This window comes from Setaria italica, chromosome V (genome assembly GCF_000263155.2).
Source record: "Setaria italica strain Yugu1 chromosome V, Setaria_italica_v2.0, whole genome shotgun sequence".
Taxonomy (NCBI): domain Eukaryota; kingdom Viridiplantae; phylum Streptophyta; class Magnoliopsida; order Poales; family Poaceae; genus Setaria; species Setaria italica.
Window position 1 is genome coordinate 35,151,395 of NC_028454.1, and position 16,335 is coordinate 35,167,729.

The window sequence follows — 16,335 nt, forward strand, 5'->3', positions numbered from 1 at the left end:
CGTACAGTCCTGAATGCATTTTCAACCAACCCATTTCATCTGTCCCTGTCTTGAAAGTATATACTACCCCGGTACAGGATCAGTATGTGTTTTTGTCCTTTCAGGCTCGACGTCATTTTCTCCAGGGAAAAAGAAAATTCGCCTCATCTTCCAGCGACGCGCCACCATTCCTGCAAAGCCGATAAGCCCAAGGCAAGAATAAAGAAGTTAATTGCAGAGGAAGCAACGGAGAGATCGGTCGGTACATGTACAGCGGCATCGGATTTGTCTTGCCTCGTCATTTATGGGAAAAAGGCCGGAATGAGTGCGCCGGTGAAACTTGCTTTGAGCCATGGCATTTTTGCCTCAAATAGCACAAGCGCTGTGCGTCTCCTCCTTTGCCAAAGGCCTCCGGTTTACTGCCCTCTCTTTACGCTCTCTTCACCAGATGGTTCTCTGTCAAAGAAGCTGCGGCTTGTTGGTTCCGGTGAATTGATCTTTCAGAGTACCCCCAGGCTGTGCTTTTATCTTTACCACGGCTCATGTTATCTTGTTTGCATGGATCAAACTAAAGTCTTCACCTAAGATGCTCATAGGTTATAAAAAGAGCCTTACAACAGATGCCCTTTGGCCTGTGAATTTGTTCTGCGCTTTTGGATGATTACTTACTTGGCGTGTTTACTGTACTTGTGACTGTTTGTTTCGATTTTCGAAGATGCACTTGAAGTGGGCTAACCCGACAGGAAAACAACTTTGTCGGGCTCATGCCAGTGCTGTTTCTATCCTGTAGGCAGCCCTTGCAAGTTTGCAGTTACCCATCCCGATTTTGATCTTGCAGGGTGACAGGGATTCAGAGAGCATCTGCTTTGGCCTCGCACACCCCCTCTCGCTCTTTCGTTGCATGTCTGTCAACTTTCTTTTTTTTCCCACCTGAAACCTCGATGCATGTTTTCCAGGGCTTCTTTTGTCTAATCTAATAATAGAAGAAAAAGGCACTGTCTGCAGGCTAAAGCTTGCCGCAGTTCGCAATGTGAAATGGACAATAATCTATGCCCTGCGGTGCAGAGAGGCAGAGAGCCTTGTCCGCTAATGCACCGGATCTCGCTGTTCCCTTCGGCAGTGAAGCACGGGAACAATAACGCGCCTGACCTGGCTAGGCCCATATCATCGTAGCACCGTGCCCGGCTGTGCACGGACGCCAGCCACAGAGTCTTGGCGTCGGACTCGGACCCAGGTTTTCGGCACCAAACCACGCCGCCTATGACAATGACATGGTTGGCGTCTTGGCGACAGCTAGCACTGTGATCCACAGCGCTCGTCCAAGCTGGAGTCATGCAAAGATGGAATGTTAAGTTCGGCACGCATGACAGAACAAACGGCCAGTGCGCCGGCCAAGCTCTGTGGCGCACGTTGCGCAGCAGACACTCCCACGGGCCACGGCGTCGAAACGCACCTGGCTTGCCGGTACTCGCTGGCAAACTGGGTCCAGATCGATGGCGTGGCGAGGAGCCCGGCGTCCACGGGCGCAGCGTCGCAGGTGCGCCAGGCGATCCGGCGGCAATGATAACTGCGACCGTCGATGCACACAGGCGCATGGGCCCGGATGCCCGTTGGCACTCGCGCATCCGCCGCCGGCCGGGGCCGAGAGCCCGAGAGCTCTCTCGCGCGCGACGACGGGGCGGGCAATTCGGCACGGCAGCCCATCCCGTCGGCCCAACCCTCGGATTCCGAGAGCCACGATCGCTTCAACCAAAAACGGGGAAGCCGCGCGCGCCCCGCACCGGAGACTCCGAGGGACAGCAGCATGACCCAAACCAGCCCGATGCCGCCGCTGCTCGGCGAGGCCACGCTGCTCCCGTCCCTCACCGCGGCGGCGCCCCACCACGTCCTGCGCGCGCTCCACGCGCACCTCCTCGTCTCGGGCCGCCTCGCCTCCCCGCCCCACCTCGCCGCCTTCCTCGCCTCGCTCGCATCCTCCGGCCACCTCGCCTACGCGCGCCTCGTCCTCCCGCGGCGCCCCGCCACGCTTCTCGCCCACAACGCCCTCCTCCGCGCGCTCGCCCGCGGGCCGCGCCCGGGCCTCGCCTTCGCCGCCTTCCGGGACCTCCCGCTCCCGCCCGACCACTACTCCCTCAGCTTCCTCGTCCGCGCCGCCGCTGCCCTGGCGGCGGCCCCGGCCGCGGCTGGTGAGAGGCCCGTGCGCACCGAGGCGAGCGCGAGGAGGCTGCTGGTCGCGGTGTCCGCGCACGGGGCCGCGGTGCGGCGGGGCCACGCGGCGGATCCGCACGTCCAGAGCGGGGTCGTCTCCATGTACGCCGCGCTCGGGGACGCCGCCGGCGCGCGCGCCGCTTTCGCGGAGATCGCGTGCCCGGACGTGGTGTGCGTCACGGCGATGGTCGGGGCGCTCTCCGCGGGCGGCGACGTGGACGCCGCGCGGGACCTATTCGACGAAATGCCTCTGCGGGACCACGTCGCGTGGAACGCCATGATCGCGGGGTACGTGCACGTGGGCAGGACCAGGGAGGCGCTGAGGCTGTTCGACGAAATGCAGAGTGCTGGCGCCGCCATCGGGGAGGCGACACTGGTCTCTGTGCTCACGGCATGTGCGCAAATGGGTGCATTGGACCGTGGCAAGTGGGTGCACTGGTATATGCGCAGCCATGGGATGCGGATGTCAGTCATGCTCGGCACTGCCTTGGTGGATATGTATTCCAAGTGCGGTGTGGTGGCGACGGCCATGGAGGTGTTTGAGAGCATGGGCGAACGGAACGTGTACACTTGGACAAGTGCAGTCAGCGGCCTTGCAATGAATGGCATGGGATTGGAATGCCTTGAGCTGTTCAAGCGCATGGAGAGCTCAGGGGTCCAGCCTAATGGTGTCACCTTTGTTGCTGTGCTACGTGGATGCTCCATGGCTGGGTTGGTAGACGAGGGGCGAACTTGCTTTGACTCCATGAAAGATAAGCACGGAATTGATCCTTGGCTTGAACACTACGGCTGCATGGTTGATCTCTATGGTCGAGCTGGGCGTCTAGACGACGCCATCAACTTCATCAATGGCATGCCTGTGGAACCGCATGAAGGTGTCTGGGGAGCACTGGTCAATGCTTCTCGGATTCATAATAATGTTGAGTTGGGCAAACATGCATTGGACAAGCTCTTGCAAATTGAGTCTGAAAATGATGCAGCTCATGTCCTGCTATCTAACATCTATGCAGTGACACAAAATTGGAAGGGCGTCAGCAGGGTTCGGGGCATGATGAAGGCCAAGGGAGTGAAGAAGGTGCCTGGTTGGAGTGCCATCGAGGTTGATGGCAAGGTACACGAGTTCTTTGTTGGAGGGAAGTCACACCCAAGGTACAAGGAGATCGAGATGATGCTTGCAGAGATGAGTCGGAGGCTGAGACTGCAAGGGTATGCTGCCAACACCAAAGAGGTCCTGTTTGATATTGAGGAAGAGGAGAAAGAGGACGCCATCTCCTTGCATAGTGAGAAGCTGGCACTTGCCTTTGGGCTGATCGCGTTGCCAGAAGACGTGGAAATTAGGATTGTGAAGAATTTGAGAGTATGCAAGGACTGCCACGATTATACAAAATTGATATCTAAGGTCTTCGACAGAGAGATAATCACGAGAGACAGGAATAGGTTTCACCATTTCAAGGATGGAACGTGCTCCTGTAAGGACTACTGGTGAATTTTGAAGTGTTTGGTGAATTGTCTTCATTCAATTTTGACGATCCGTTCAGATTTATAGGTAACAATATTTATGCTTTAGAATCCTGAAACACAGATCAAACTTCCCAGGTGCATCTGATTAAGTAAACATCATATTCAGCTTGTAACTCTGTAAGAACAGTAGGATGTCATGTACACACCCGAGTGTATCACCACATGAACGAATAAAGAATTTTAGGTGTCATTTTGATCAGCTGCAAAAGCATAACACAAACAGGATTTCCAAAAAATTAACCAGGATAATCACATGCAAGGAACAAGGAGAGAGATACACATGTTTGGTCTAGGTCGTGTTAGTGCAGAATAATGAAGTTAGAAGAGGGGAATCCATCATTGCCTACATAACATAAACAAGGTCAAATCAAGAGCTCTTTCAGATGAATTATTTCTCCAAGAACATTTTTGAACGAACAAAAAGAACTTCAAAATGATTCTCCTCAATCATAACAGGACAAATTTCACAGGTCAAAAACACAGAGATGGACTTGATTTTGCTTCAAACTACAAAGTTGTGAGGTCATTTCTCAAGGCTGCAGCACATTACAGAACATGCCTCATATCCAAATACAAACAGTCTAGTTTTGTAATCAGAAAGCCCAAGGTCGTAAGTACTGTCCAGGCAACTCAGTAATATTGGTAGCCTATTTGGAGGAAGGAGGTTGCTCCAGGAAAGCTGAACCATAGAAGTTACGAATTTGGATCCTTATCGATTGTAATCCAAATCCTAAAACTTTGTAGAAATTTGAAGTATATCAATAAAACTATTAGAGCAACCTCCCTGTCCAGTAGTAGTAGATAGTTTATTTTCCTCTTTTTATTTAAAAGAAATGGATATTGTTCTGTACTAGTAGAGATCAATAACATCAACACAAAACTGCAGACCTTTATATCAAACTTTTAAAAACGTTTCTAGAACGAACTTATCGCCTTCTATAGGAATATAAGCTGCAATTATTACAATTCAAGTAACTTGAATTCTTGAGAGTATCATTGAGTTTTGACAGCAACTGCCTCTGCCTTTAAGTATACTTAAGAGTTCCTTGTTCCAATCAGAACTCCAAAATAAAGTAAAACTGTTTCTACCTCATGAGGCCCAGCCAAACTTCTTCATGACATTCTTGGTTCTCTTCCGGAGCCTCACAAACACGATAACCATGCAAGCCAGCACCCATGGCGGGAAGTTCACGGTGCCCAGCCTGGATGCAAGCCACTCGGGCATCTTGGCCTCCTTGAATAACACTGCAGCTACCACCGTCATTGCGGCGACCCCAATCACCATCTTCGTGATCGGCTTCAGCAAAGAATCCTATAAACCATGAAAGATGCAAACGCATGAAGTAAGGTTCCCCACTTCTAAATTAACTAGACAACAAGGTATGCTAAACAATTGTTAAATCAAGGAGCAAGTAAATTGAGGGGAAAGTGATGTGAGGTGGTGTTTGGAGGAGCAAGTTCTAAGAGTACCTTGGGTTCGCCGTCGAGGAAGATGGTGGAATCGGGGGCGTAGGTGAGGAGGGAGCGGCCGTTGCGGGGGTTGAAGCGGATGGCGACGCCGCGTTTGCGGGTTGCGGGGTCGAAGGCGAAGACGGACTTGAGGCCGTGCTGCTCCAGGATGTCTCCCACCTCCAGCTGGTCCTGCGACCACCCGCCCAGCGGCGACCGGAACACGGACACCGGCCGCCCTCGCCGGAACAGCTGCACCTCCACCTCCGGCGCTGAGGCCGCTGCCGCCCCGGATCCGGCCTTCCCGTCCCGGGCAGGGGCCGTGGCTGCAGACTCCTCTTGGATGGCATCGTCGCTGGCCTCCGCGGCGGCTGCCGGCGCCGGCGCCGCGGCCCTATCAGCTTCCGAATCCATCGGTTTGGTCGATCGGTTTTTTCTTCCTTTTTCGATCAGTGCTCGATCGGGTTCAGGACTTGACGGGAATGGAATCTCATGCTGACTCTTCTCGTGTTTTTATCAAAAGAACTGGGCTGGCTGCTTGACAAGAAACTTTCTTTATTGGGCCGGGCCTAAACTTATTGAAGCCCAATAGTCAATTTAATGTATATATTCCTCCAGGTGTTTAAGAAAAATATCCTAGACATGAATCCTAAAAAAATGAATATCTGAGACATTTCACCTTGCTTCAGTGCTTGTATAGTTGTATTCTATATCTACATTTGTAGAAAGCACAAACTGCATGCTTGCATCTACATTTAGCGAGGGAAAAACCTTATGAAGTTGAAATTTTATCAGCAAACCTCTGAAATTAATTCAGGATCAGGATTAGTCTGGTCCAGCTGCAAGCCCAGGCCGTCGACGGCGCTGTAAATCTCAGCTGACCTCGGGTGATAGGTATCTTGCACCAGGAACTTGTGCACCTCGCCGTCCAGCTCTATCCAGCTGTAGGCGGACAGCTTCTGAACGTTCTTGCTCCTCATCAGGTCCCTGATCTCCCTCACATCGCCCCATAGTCCTGCGTCAGCATAGATGTTGGACAGGAGGACATAGATCGATGAGTTGTCAGGCTCTAGTGCCAGGAGCTTGCCCGCGGCGAGCTTGGCAAGCTCAACGTCTGCGTGGGTTCTGCAGGCGCTGAGCAGCGTGCTCCAGATCACCGCGTTTGGTTCAACTTTCATGTCGCAGATGAACTTGTAGGCTTCCCACAGCCTGCCTGACTTGCAGAGGAGGTCCACTATGCATGCACAGTGCTCAACTTGAGGAGAGACATGATGCTTCTTCTTCATCTCTTCGAAGAACGCCATGCCTTTGTCTACCAGACCAGCGTGGGTGCATGCTGTCAATAGTGCGACGAAGGTGATCTCGTTTGGCTGAACCCCATCTGATACCATTTTTTCATACAAGGTGATTGCATCATCTGCAAAGCCATTCAGCGCTAGGCCTCTGATCATGGAGTTCCAAGAGATGACCACCTTCTGTTCCATCCTGGTGAAGACATTGCGAGCTCTGCCAACATGCCCGCACTTGATGTACATATCAATCAGAGCAGAACCGAGATAGCTGGTAAGTGGCAATCTCTGACTCTCAACATAATTACCAATCTGTTCTCCAAGTTCATCGGAACCCAGCTGAGCACATGCAGACAATACACCAACAAGAGTAACTTCATTCGGCTTGCAATTGGTTGCCTTCATCCTCTCAAACAGCTCAAGAGATTCATGTGGTCTCCCATTCTGCGCATAACCAGCAATCATCGTGCTCCATGCCACGACATCCCTTCGTGGCATCTGATCAAACTCCTGACGAGCCTCATCAATAGCCCGACACTTGACGTACATTTCCATCAAAGCAGTGTGGACTATCATATTCTGCAAGTCGCGCTCCCCGATCAACGCCCTTGCTCGCCTACCAGTATCAATATCACCAGTTTTCGCGCAGATGGAGAACACCGTTGTGATAGTGATATCATTTGGACTTGCACCCTCGCTCAACATCCGATCAAACAATGCCAATGCTTCATGGAATTCTCCACCGTGTGCATAGCAGGCGATCATGGAATTCCATGAAGCGGATGTCCTCCTCGGCATACCATCAAACAGCCTTCTCGCCTTCTCCACATCCCCGGACTTAGAATACCCAGTGATCAAGCAATTCATTGGTATCGGGTCCTTCACTGGCATCTCCTCGAAGACCTTCACAGCTGACACCATGTCCCCGTTCTTTGCATAGAAATCCACTAGAGCAGTCTGCACAAACACGTCCCCTAGCATCCCACGGACAAGGGGCGTGGCAATGCGCCTGCCTGCCCTGGCACGTCGCTGCGAGAGGGCGCAGGACTTCAGGACAAGCGGGAAGCAGCCCGGGCGGGATGCCGGCGCCCCCTGCAGTGCAGCGAGTAGATGGGCCTCTATGAGCTCCAGGTGCAGCGAGAGCTTTGAGAGGCCGGAGAGGAACGCGCTACACAGGGCGGCTGTCGGGTGGGGCACCGCGTCGAACAGGTGGCGTGCGGCTCGGGAGGTGGAGGCGTCGGAGAGGAGGGCGTGGAGCGGTCGGGTCTTGAGGAGGTGCGCGAGGTTGGTAGGCAGGAGGGAGCGGAGAAGGCCGGGTTCCATTGGCGTCGGTTGGCGGGGTCAGGCTGGAGGCTTGGGTTAGCGGCGGTAGTGATAGGCGGCGTGGGTGTTCGACGCCTCGACGGGGTGTGCGGGGGCCAGAGGCGCGGCGCGCGGCTCACGGGACCTGACGGCAGTGGTGTGGCGAACGCTTCGGCTCCGCCGTTCTGGGCAGTGCAGTGCAGGACTGCTGCAGGTGCGAGCCTCGCGGCGGCGTTGGGTTTGTGTTGGGACTTGGGTCGGTGCAAAAGGAAGGGAGGCCAAAGGCGAAAATTGGCCCAAATTTATGCGGTTGCGGTGTCAAATGCATAGTAATTTTTTGCAAGAATTCTGCAAGTTCCAAAACCAGACCTCGCGAGCAGCAGTTGCTTCCTCAAAAGTACAGAAACTTGTCGAAAACGATCACACAACTGGTCGCTTTTTTTTCCTTTTGCGGGAAGATCATACAACTGATCTGCCTCTTCTGTCGAAACAAGGCACTTAAATCGACATGATACCAGGCTGCCAGTACCAGCAGGTTTTGTGAACTTCTATTTTCTATTTTGGTGAACAGCTTTGACGCTGTATTTACGGTAAGAACTTTGTTGTGTACAGTTGCAATTGTCGAAGATAATTCTATTTTCTTAAAAAAAAAGTTTGGTGAAACCTCCCTGTCACGAAGAGCAAAGCAGCGTGCATCCGGATGATGTTATTGGATTAATGCAGTCCTAACATCAGCTTACACAGGCATAGTTCCTTCGACGAGGAATCGAAACAATCCCGAGAGAACCGTGAGTCCGTGACTATACAATGACACAAGTCACTAGGCATGGCACATGAACCTACAACAAATTGAACCAGAGGCACTCATCACAAGGTTGTTCAATACATGGAGAACGTCTCTCTTTACATCGCAGGATAATAAAAAGGGACAGGCAGCGGCAGAGTTCATCCAGCAGAGATTCAGAGCATCCACTATTCGATTCAAGTTGAAGATTGGTCGCCTCTTCAGCGCTTCCATTCAGCTTTGACCGCCCTACCTGTAGACGTCAAAAAAATACAAATGAAAAAGGAATTTCCAGAAACAGAAGACAAGGCTTTTAGTTCATCCTTTTGAGCTTCATACTCCAAACTATTCCAGCTAAATTCTTTCTGGACATATGATTGCAAGATGAACCGTGCTGTTAACTAGTATTATTTTTACCATCTCTCCCACTGTCTTGTTCTAGTGTCTGTGTCTCTGTGAACACAGTGAAAGAGTTAAACTTACTGTTTGTACTGGAAGGAAGAGAGTGGCGTCGAGTGAAGCCATTCTTTTCTGCTGATGAATCAGAATCCAGCTTGGGTGAAACCTGTGCTCGCAATTTCGCCTTCAAGGACTCTGTTGCCGCCATATAACTTGGCTGCCTTGGCCGAACAGGAGTAGTGTGAGTTCCATTTTCCACATATTCTGATTTGTTGGGGAATGAAGATTTTCTCTTGCTAGTTCTATGGCTTCCGTTAGACAGATGCTCTTCCTGGGACCTTGCTTCCTCTTTCTTCCGTAAAACATTGTCTTCATTTTCAATGTTCTGCAGAGGCATAATGTCAACTGCTGGGGCAACAACAGTGGGTTCATCAACATTTTCTCCTATAGAAACCGAATCAAACTGAGTTTCCAGATCACTTTTCAAACCAGGTACCAAATCGAAGTTATCTATATTTGAATATTCCAATAGATGACCATTGCCAGAGTACTCTTGAGCTTCATTTAGCGCCTTTTCACATTGGCTGTCTTGATGGTCAGAGATCCCATTCAGGAGACTAGATGTCTTTGAGATTTCGGCCACAGGATTAGAAACCTTTGGGACATCAGGCGTAGAATCAGATACCTTTGAGGAATCAACCCTGGAACTAGATATCTTCGAGGCCTCAGCCATGGAATTAGTTACCTTCCTGAGGTTCCTTTTAACCTTCTCAAGTTCAGATAACTGGCTATCTGGTACTGAATCAGCAGGGAAGTTAGAGGATTTCTTTGGATTACGTTTTAGTTTCTCAGATTCACTGGGTAAACTCTCGACTGTAGCGCCAGAGCCCTTCCGAATGTTGCGCTTTAACTTGGCTGATTCAGTTTCCATCGCATAACTAGCCTTCCTTACCAGTAGTTTCCCATCAGGAACTCTTTTTGGTTGAGAAACAGATTTCCAGATGCAGCCTAAGGTCCATCTCTCTAGCCAGTTGTAGGTTGAATTGGGATCCCTCTTGTCATACTGAAAGTGAAGAGGTTCTAGCACAATTGGTGAAGACAGAAGCTACAGAATATAAAAGTGAGTTAGCACAACCATGAAATATGTAGATGGAGAGTGAAAGTTTGTTAAAACACATTCTTATAGGGAAGGAACAAGACCAAGGCTGTTTTCTTATGTATGTAATTAACTATGTTTGAAAAGTAATATATATACCTTCCGAACATAGGCATTCGAAGATAACTTATCTTTCCATGCATCAGACGATCTAGCACCCTGAAAAGTAAAATCAACACACTTTCTTTTTAAAATCTGATAGACGGATACTAAACAACAATGTTGAATAGGACGATATGCAACATAATTTTGTTAAAGCAATCACCACTTAATAAGACGAAAGATGCAAACAAAATATAAATGTCTCAATGTACTCACTCCAAGGCTATGTTGGCCAAACTTTAAATTGAATTGCATGTCACTTCCAGAGAGTCTAACATTTCTTCCACGAACTAGAGCCTGAAACTTCACAATCAACCAAGTAGTACGAAGGGTTGAAACAGCCTGTCTCCTTACAAGATGCCCTCGAATCAGTGCCTGAAGTCTTATGATACCTTTCAATGCACGGAATGACCTTCGTGCCTGCACCACAAACATCACAACATTAACACTGTGCTACAGTACTGAACGTGAAATGAATACATCGGAAAAAGTCATGCCAATTACACGAACACTTGTACAACAATAGTTTAAAGGACAGATAGGGCAACAACACACACCCTGGGGGTGGGGGGGGAGGACTGGACTTTCAGACATATAACCATGTACAACTTGAGTTACAAGAATACAACAACCTAGGGTTGGGTAGGCTATACATCTCTAATATGAAGGATTCAAAATGCGCAAAATAATTGGAGTCTGGGACACTGATGGGTGCTTCTCTATCCTCCCAGGGAAAGAAACTGCTAAGGTCCTGAAGATTACTTGAAAATGGCTAATAATGACATACAATCAACCACTCAGTCCATCAATTCATTTAGAATCCGTGCTGTTATTTCCTCCAAAGAAAAATATGAGTTGTTCCACACAAGGGTTTGGCTAAAACTATGAGCATGAGTAACATTTGCAGAATGCTGAAGAGTGCAGATGCATCAGAAAAGTTGCTGGAACAATAGTATTACCAGGTAACCACGAAAGGCTGCCTGTGCCTTCACTGCAGCTTGGTCTTCTCCCAATTGCCCAGGACCTGATGTCTCAGACTCAACAATGCTTTGGTTCTGTTGCCCGGCCCGATCGCCTGGCAAATTGACATTTTCAGCCTTCACATTAGCTGAAACAGCTCCATTTTTGTGGGGGTTAACAAGCACTGGCTCAGAGATCACAGGAGAATTCTCAGAAAGTGCACGCTCCTCCCCAGTTGAGTAACCGTTGTTATTTGCAGCCTTCTAAAAAAAATATGATTCATCCGTCAGGGAAAGGAGAAGGAAGAAACAAAATATGCATCATACCTAGCTACAATATGTATAAAGAAAATGGGAAACGGCAATGAATGCACAGTTTGCACACTTTTAGCGTCCAATCCAGTGTGAAACAGTGACTAGTAGCAATTTCAACCTTTGCGACGTTCATCACTTCAGTGTTAATAAATAGATTGGACGTGCCTGTGTCCCTTCAAGTTATCAATAATTGCATCATTAACCCAAAGCTGGCTTAGAGGAGAAAATTTAGCAAGTTACACCCCAACAGGTCACTTTCGGTTTCGGTATATATGGAGTTCTCTAGGTAGAACTGCACAGATCAACTGTAAAAGCCTTAGGAAAAAGTACCTTAAACAACGCATCCGCATTATAGAAGTACTTACCGATTCATTTGCCTTGGTAGAACCGGATTTAGTTGATTTCTTCCCCAAGAGCACAGACTTGATCCACTTCCCCGGGGACTTTCCCATTGTATCCTAAAGCGGCCAACACTGGAAATTACGAAACCTGTAAATAGAGGAACTCATCAGTAATTCAGTACACAGATCTGTTATCTGTACCAGCATGCCACAACCGACACTAATTTTCCCAAAAGTAAATAGAAAGATGAAACATGCTGGAGTAACGGTAATTTCGCTAAACAAGCTTACAGCACCAGCTTCCCAAGTGACAAAACAAAGCTGAAAAATATCGTTGAAAGAAAAACGAGCTGTAAGTTTAAACACAAGCAGCATTAGCAGCGCTAGCGCCGCACACAACCCCAACGCTGTGACAAAAAACAGAAGCGGCAGCATAGCACAAAGCCGAGCAAGGAAAGCTCAAACCAGCAGAAGAAATCGCTAAGAGCCAGCAGCACGCAAGCGGATCTGACCAAACAAACCCAGGCCCGCACAAAAGCAGCGCACCAATCGCTAATGCCACACTCCAGCCCGTAATTAGCGCAGACACAAGCAGAAAAATGCAGGACGGGAACCTGGAACAGCGGCGCCGCGCGCGCGTCGGCCGGTGGAGGTCTGGAGGAAGCACGCGAAGGGCACGGCGCGGAACACCTCTCGCCGCCTCCCCGTCCCTATCCGGCAACCTACCTACCCTTCACGCCAACCTCCAATCCATCGGAGAACCAGACGCCGGCCGGAGGTATTTGTTGGTTGGTTCAGTAGCTGGCGGGGAGAGGAGTCAAGTGGGAGGGGCGAGGGAGTGAGCTCACTAGCTCAGGCTGTCAGGCTAGCTCGACAAAAAGGCGAGAGGGGAGGGAGAGCGCGCAGGCAGAGAGAGAGCCAGCGCACGGGGCCCGCGCCGCGACAGTTTCGCACAGAGCCCTATCCGCTCACACCCGCTGGTAGGGGGTCCAGGAAACATGGGACCATATGTCAGCGAGATGCATGGTTGCAGGCAGAGTGAAAAATGTTTCGGAACGCTGCGAGGCGTCACCTTTTCCAGACGAGCAAAGGCTCCGCCCACCGTCGGGACATGCGCGGACCAGCGGTGGGGCCCGGGGCACCCCGGCCCCAGGGCCCGCATGTCAGCGAGGCCCATGCGTCGCCGCGCCCCCCAGGGGCCGGTGCGAAAAAGCGTGGCAGCCGAGCCGGTGTCGGGGGGTGGTCCCCCGACGGGTGTTGCGGTTAGCATCTTAATCCGCGCTTGGTGATGGAGGATTAGGATTTACCACTCCGAGGAGCTAATTTGACCGCTTCCTCGAGTGCGTGCGTGACAGACTCCTCCTGTCGTCTCTGTAGGACTCTGACTGACTGCTGTTGGGGCTTGGTAACGGCGTGGCTTGGAAGATTCCGTTCCAGTCTTGTCCCTGCCTTCGTCTCGTAGCAAGCAGTACACATACACCGGCTCGGTAGTTCGGGACATGATGCTGGCTCTGGCTCGGGGAGCGGTGGGATTGCCAGCCAGCCAGCCAGGGGCAAAGCAAATTTGCAGCTGTTCGTTTGTGCAGCGCAGTGCAGCTACACGGGATATCAGGCTCACAACTTAAACTTAAAATGTTTGTTTGGTTGTTGTAGCGCAGCTGCAGCAGCAAACTCTACCGAACGACATCTCTGGAGGATGCCAACCAAACAAGCGAAGCATCCTGTCTTTGCTCGGCTAGGCGAGCCTAGCTTTTTCAAGCATAGAGTTTCAGCATGCAAAGTGCCCGGGATAAAACGAAGAGCAATGGCTAGTGCGCGCGGTCGGTGGCGCGTGCACCTCGACCGCGCACGGACGTCTTAACGGCAATGGACAGCATCAGCCAGGATAATGAGTGTCATGTCCAGTCACCATCACGTACAGCACAAAAAGGAACAAAAAAAATCCCCAAACCCATCGCAGGAGGTAGCGGCGGCGACGGAGGAAGAAGCATCTCGCTCGCTTTCCCCCACGTCCGTTCGCGCGGCTCCAGGAAACCGGCGACGCGGAGAGGCATCAGGATCAGGTGATCAGGCCCGGGTGATGAGATGGAACATGAGCAGGAAGAGGCGAATGGGCTTAACCAACCAAACCATCGCTTAGTGCCTTACAGGTTAAGCGTAGACCGCCAGGGTAACCGAGGGCCATGCCACATGCCAGCCAGCCAGCCACCAACCCAGCAGGCCTGAACCTGAACTTGAACGGCGAACCTGGCCAGAACCAGCCAGGCGAGGCGACCCGAGGTGAATCGTCAGGAAACGAACGATCCATGGTCGCTACAGTGATCTGCTGCCGCTAGACGACGCTGCTACAGTGACGATCCACGGCCAGTTAGACGGATCGGCGATTACACCGGGGGAAATGCTACGAGGCAAACACGAGACGGGGCCACGGTTACTCGTGCGGTGATGTGATAAGTGAGGGCGGGGTCTGGCTGGCACCGTGACCCGTACCGCGCGTATTGATTCTTCGCGCCCGTGCTTCTTGTCCTACCTACGGCACGATCAAGTGAGCGGCCGTATGATTTAACCACCACCTGACCTGGGTGGCTGGGGACTTTCGTGTTCTTTCGACGGCAATTTATTTTCCCTCAGTACTTTCGACCTGAAAAAAAGGGTTATGGGTTTACCCGGCCCAGATGTCTGGATCAGAACAGCTGTTGCAACGCAAGCAGTCAGTCAGATGGTCCTCAACCAAAGGAAAAGGTGGAGATCCACCCCAGGGGATCAAGACTTTTCTTTTCTAACAGATTCAGTGCGATATTTGAAAGGCAAGAGTCCTAAAAAATGATTCCGAACATCAGAGTTCTGCCTGGATCAGAAGCAGGGTAACACGCAGTAGCTCCAAGGTTCAGCAGCAGGACTCGCTGCATCGTGCACTATGGCACGGCTACGCGTCGCTAATTCGGCTGTAGGACACACGAGATGTTAATTACTTTGTTGGTCCAGATCTCTGGCTAGGTAGGTAGGTACCAAAACAACGCAGTGATCAAGATCTACTGTGGCCCCATAACGTCTTCGCTCTGCGTTGCTGTGCTGTGCCACATGGTCAAGTGACTCTAGTTGCAGGACAAAAATGAAAAGAAATTTCCTCAGCCCAAGTGCCCAACCACCTCACAGGCTCACACTCTAATGCAAAGCAAGTAGCGACCCCAAGAAAAGTCTTTTCGACCAAACAGGGCAATAATCGGACCCCTGCAGTTCTGACATTAGAGAGCCGACATTTTGAGATTCAGATGGGGGGCAGAGGCAGTCAGGCAGACTGCGGAGATATTTCCAGCCCGCTACCACCAAATCCACCCCGGGATCGCGTGGCGACGCAGAGAAGGCCGCCGCATGCCGATACGGTTCCTGGCTCCATGGCATCGTCCATTCGTCGGGAGACCGTAGGTAAAAGAAAGCACACGAGATCGAAAGGGCATGGCGGGTAATAAACACCATGTGACGCAGGGAAATGCAGCTGGGACGTCGCCGTCGTGACGCCTACAGCGGCCACGCGGCTGGGACCGTGACCCCCCGGCCGTGGAGCGTCGTGCAGGGAATATATACCACGGCCCGCCGGAGCTGTCGGCGCTCCGCTCCCTCGCTTTAAAGCGGCGCCAAGCCGCCAGCGCACAGGCACACCGCTCACCGCACACGGCTTTGTGCTCGCCGGTGACTTCAAAACTGTCAATGGATATGAGGACGCGTTTGATAATTCATCCAGTTGCAGCTCTGTTGGTTGGCACGTACCTGAACTGAATTGAAGTGATATCCACCAAAATGCATGACCTACGGTTTAGGAACGGGAACTGAACCTGCTCATGATCTGACGAATGCAAAACTGAAGCTTGGCGAAGAATGTCTCTTAGTGGTATCAGGGACAACTAGGCAGCAGTTTCTCAGGCGAGGGTTTTCAAAAAAAAAAAAAGTTTCTCAGGCGAGATGGTCTCAACAGGACAACAGATGGCCTGGTAGTGGTAGGCAGTAGGCTCAGTGCGAGCATGGTGTTGCCAAAGCTAACAGAAACAATGTGCAATTTCATTGGATTATGCATTATGGCAAAAGAAGGTTAATGATGAAAAGGGAAACGGAACCGGGCTGAAAGAGACATAAAGATATTCCTTTCTGCTTTTAACAAAACAGAAATTGGCCACCTAAAGTGTGCAAGGTTGTAGCCCGCACTCATTACCCTAAACATCGATCCCTTGTCCCATTCCTTTGTATAGAAAAGTCTACAGCTCAGCGAGTTGCAACAAAATGTAGCTTCAGGCTTCAATACAGAATTATGCAGCAATGTCCTAATAATACAGAGTTGTATTTTTTTCTGAAAAAAGTTTCAAAATAAAGGCTCTTCAAATTTTTAAGTGCCCCATTGAGAGGAAGATAACAAAGGTGATAATAAAAAACTGTAGGTTAACATCTTCAAGTTAAGACTACATTTCATGCTATAGGAAAACCGAATGGAGTGATGTAATGCTTTGTTAACTGATGTGGCAAGTGTCGCTGAGACCAG

At 50.7% G+C, this 16,335-nt stretch overlaps 3 protein-coding genes and 1 pseudogene across 4 annotated transcripts; 1 reads left to right on the top strand and 3 right to left on the bottom strand.

Moving 5' to 3' along the window:
• The first annotated feature begins 1,684 nt into the window (after positions 1-1,684).
• On the top strand, positions 1,685-3,705 carry LOC101785284 (putative pentatricopeptide repeat-containing protein At5g40405). Its single transcript, XM_004972084.2, has one exon. It carries the CDS (start codon positions 1,784-1,786, stop codon positions 3,671-3,673), a length of 1,890 nt encoding a protein of 629 aa, XP_004972141.2. The 5' UTR covers positions 1,685-1,783; the 3' UTR covers positions 3,674-3,705.
• An 868-nt stretch (positions 3,706-4,573) lies between these two features.
• LOC101757322 lies at positions 4,574-5,698 on the bottom strand. The gene is made up of 2 exons (XM_004969686.4): positions 5,179-5,698; positions 4,574-5,020 (listed from the first exon to the last, which is right to left on the bottom strand). Exons 1-2 carry the CDS (start codon positions 5,569-5,571, stop codon positions 4,799-4,801), a joined length of 615 nt encoding a protein of 204 aa, XP_004969743.1. The 5' UTR covers positions 5,572-5,698; the 3' UTR covers positions 4,574-4,798.
• Positions 5,699-5,882: 184 nt separating this feature from the next.
• LOC101785687 lies at positions 5,883-8,162 on the bottom strand (annotated as a pseudogene).
• A 262-nt stretch (positions 8,163-8,424) lies between these two features.
• On the bottom strand, positions 8,425-12,654 carry LOC101758954 (protein IQ-DOMAIN 31). 2 transcript variants are annotated; one of them, XM_004969693.3, is made up of 7 exons: positions 12,419-12,654; positions 11,829-11,952; positions 11,149-11,409; positions 10,406-10,609; positions 10,187-10,246; positions 9,016-10,036; positions 8,425-8,785 (listed from the first exon to the last, which is right to left on the bottom strand). In XM_004969693.3, exons 2-7 carry the CDS (start codon positions 11,913-11,915, stop codon positions 8,754-8,756), a joined length of 1,665 nt encoding a protein of 554 aa, XP_004969750.1. In that variant the 5' UTR covers positions 11,916-11,952; positions 12,419-12,654; the 3' UTR covers positions 8,425-8,753. The 2 variants fall into 2 exon arrangements, with proteins under 2 accessions (XP_004969750.1, XP_004969749.1); XM_004969692.3 differs by having other exon boundaries at positions 11,149-11,412; positions 12,419-12,653.
• Between the last annotated feature and the right edge of the window lie 3,681 nt (positions 12,655-16,335).